The sequence below is a fragment of the Melampsora larici-populina genome (genome assembly GCF_000204055.1).
Source record: "Melampsora larici-populina 98AG31 unplaced genomic scaffold MELLAscaffold_47, whole genome shotgun sequence".
In the NCBI taxonomy this organism is placed as follows: domain Eukaryota; kingdom Fungi; phylum Basidiomycota; class Pucciniomycetes; order Pucciniales; family Melampsoraceae; genus Melampsora; species Melampsora laricis-populina.
Window position 1 is genome coordinate 243,002 of NW_006768811.1, and position 2,846 is coordinate 245,847.

The 2,846-nt window shown below is 42.3% G+C and overlaps 1 protein-coding gene across 1 annotated transcript; it reads right to left on the bottom strand.

The window, feature by feature from the left end:
• Positions 1-1,236: 1,236 nt before the first annotated feature.
• Positions 1,237-1,817, bottom strand: MELLADRAFT_110756 (uncharacterized protein; the record flags this gene model as incomplete). The annotated part of the gene is made up of 2 exons (XM_007415030.1): positions 1,237-1,695; positions 1,776-1,817. The coding sequence occupies 2 exons, from the start codon at positions 1,815-1,817 to the stop codon at positions 1,237-1,239; spliced, it is 501 nt and encodes a 166-aa protein (XP_007415092.1).
• Between the last annotated feature and the right edge of the window lie 1,029 nt (positions 1,818-2,846).

The window sequence follows — 2,846 nt, forward strand, 5'->3', positions numbered from 1 at the left end:
CACGATTTTTAGAACCTAGATTAGAATCCTTTCATAATTCAGTCAATGGGGTAATTGATGACCGCAATTCGAATGCTTCCGCCGCTATCGAAAAACTGCTTACTTCCTTGATCCTTCAAGCTAAGAACGAAGTCATGAACGTTCTTTGTGAGGAGTTCAATAATCATTTGAAAAAAGTAGAAGAAAAAATCAACGCTGGTTTGAATGGTGGCTTTGCAACTACGAAGAAGACCTGTCTTGATGCTTTGGATGATGAGCTTACAACTTTTCGTAGAAATTTTCTAATTAAGCTGGATCAAATGCTAATCCTGAACCCCCAGTAATCGCTGGCTTGAACTTTGATGGTACAGATCCTCGTAAAGTGCCTGGTTTTATTAGTGCGATTAGAGACTCTCTGTTCGCGAATGCGGTTTGTTTTTCTGGTGATGATAGAAAGATAAATTGGGTCGCGAAGCACTTCCCTTTGGCTTCTGGTCCACATGACTGGTGGATGAGTGTATCAAAACTTAATGATAGGGAAAATGGTGTTAAAGAATCAGATGTTTTTTCGGTCGATCCTACCCCTTTCACAATTGGTCCTTTAAAATCTTTGGCAGCTTTTTTTCAAGAATTTCTCGACAAGTTTGGTGACAAGTTTGCAGAAGAGCGTTTATTTCTGGAGCTTCAATCTTTTAAGCAAGGCAAACTCCCGGTTTCGCAATTCATTTCTTGTTTTAATTCAATGGCCTTTCAGATGCAACTTTCATTGGTGGTATTGAAGAATCTTTTTACTTCTGGTTTAAGAGCTGATGTTAAAGATCGAGCCAACGGTGGCTCGCTAAGCTAAGCTAAGGATTCTTGCCACCTTGGCTTAGCTTAGCTAGAAGCCGCTAAGGAAAAATCCGCTAACGCTAATCTTAGCGGATTTCCGCTAATGCTAAGCCATTAGCTTAGCGGGCGTAAAATGACACCCGCTAAGCCAATTGATTGGCCGCTAAACCGCTAATAGCGGCTTAGCGGCCCTTTTTTGCACTTAAAACATGTATTCTTTTGATAGCTAAGCTCCCGGCTTAGCTTAGCGCAGACCCGCTAAAGGAAAAATCAAAATTCGATTAGCTTAGCTTGAGTGCGCTAAGGATTTAGCGCTAGCTTAGCGACGAAAAATCGCTAAGCTAATGCACCACTAAGCGCTAACTTAGCTTAGCCGTGCCACCGTTGATCGAGCACTCAAGCATCCAGATTGGTTCAAGTGCAACACTATTGAAGAACGACAAGCAGTAGCTCTGATGGCCTCTGAACAAATACCGGGGTTTGAGAATTAGAAGGAGTTGAAACTTGTGATTGATGCTTCTGCATGAACAATTCGATTTCTTGAGTAGTTCGAGGTGGAAGATTTGGACAACCGATGCCTTTACCGTCAGGACCCTTATGAGTGGAGTTGTAAGCTTTGAGGCACCGATGACACAATTTTCGATTGTGACAAAATTTGACAAAAGATCTAAAAGAAACACCAGTCGGTAAAGGTGGAAAAGGGTGTCGAGATGCCACAGCATTGATATCGACGTCCATCGCACTGGGATCCCAAGGAATAGGAACAGCCGGTGGCATAGAAGCGGCTCGTTGCATCGAATGAGAATTGACAAGAGAGTGATTGTTTGCACTAACGTGCATTTTCTGCAATATCTTCTCGGGTACCTCGGCCTCCGGTTCAACTGGCTATTCCGAATTTGACTACGGTTCAGGATGTACAATCAGCCTATCAACAAGTTCCGGTTGGGTATCAGTTGCCTCCTCACCTTCCGATGTATCAACCTTATCAATTTAGCCCTATGTCTCATTATCCAAATCCGTTACAACATCCTGGTTTGCCTGCAGCTATGGGAGTCCCAGCGGCAGTAGGCATGACAAATCCGGTTCAACAAGTGTCGGCTCTGTTCTCCGAGTATCAAAATATCAACCAACCAACTTATTACAACAATTCGGGAGCTGATCAATTAGATGAGACTCCGATGTTTGATCCGACTGATGATGGTATAATTGAAGATGTGGTAGAATCCGAAGTCCCTGCGATCCATTTCAAGAATTCTTCTACTAAAGATTCTCGTCTTATTTTGTCCATACAACTCACCTCTGGTGGTAAAACTTTTATTGCTAAAGCCTTAGTCGATTCAGGCGTGTCGGGTAGTTCTCTTGACAAAACATTTGTTCAACAGAATTCGTTTGTTTTACATCAAAGACCTTTTCCCTTAAAATGTGTGACTTTTGATGGTTCTGCGGGAAAAGATAGCCTTGTTACTCACTTTTGGCGTGGTGGTCTTTCAATCTCCGACGACACCAATCATTTGTTTTGATCCAATGTTTCCCTCGATGTCACCACTTTAGCCGGTTATGACGTAATTTTGGGGATGGATTGGTTACGCTTACACCAAGGATGGGTGGGGGGATCTGGACCATCGTTACGGTTGGATTCACCCCGTTTTTCAACTTTTTCTAATGAAATTGGTGAATATCCAAATTTTTTCAAATCACAATTTTCTTCAATTCTGTCATCTTCAACTTCACCCCTCAATCCTTCAATTTCTTTGATCAAACCTTCAGTTTCTCTATTGTCTTCTTTACCAAAGGAGTTCAGGCAATTTGCTGATGTGTTTCAATCACAGGAGTCTTCTTGTTTACCTCCACATTGTGAGGCTTTCGACATGGAGATAAGGTTGAAGGAGGGTGCTGTTCCGACATACGGTGGATCTTATTTGTTATCAAGGTTGGAGGAGGTGGAATTGAAGACATGGCTTGATGTGCAATTGGCGAAAGGAAATATACAACCCTCTTCTTCATCTGCTGCATCGCCTATTTTTTTTGTTAAAGTG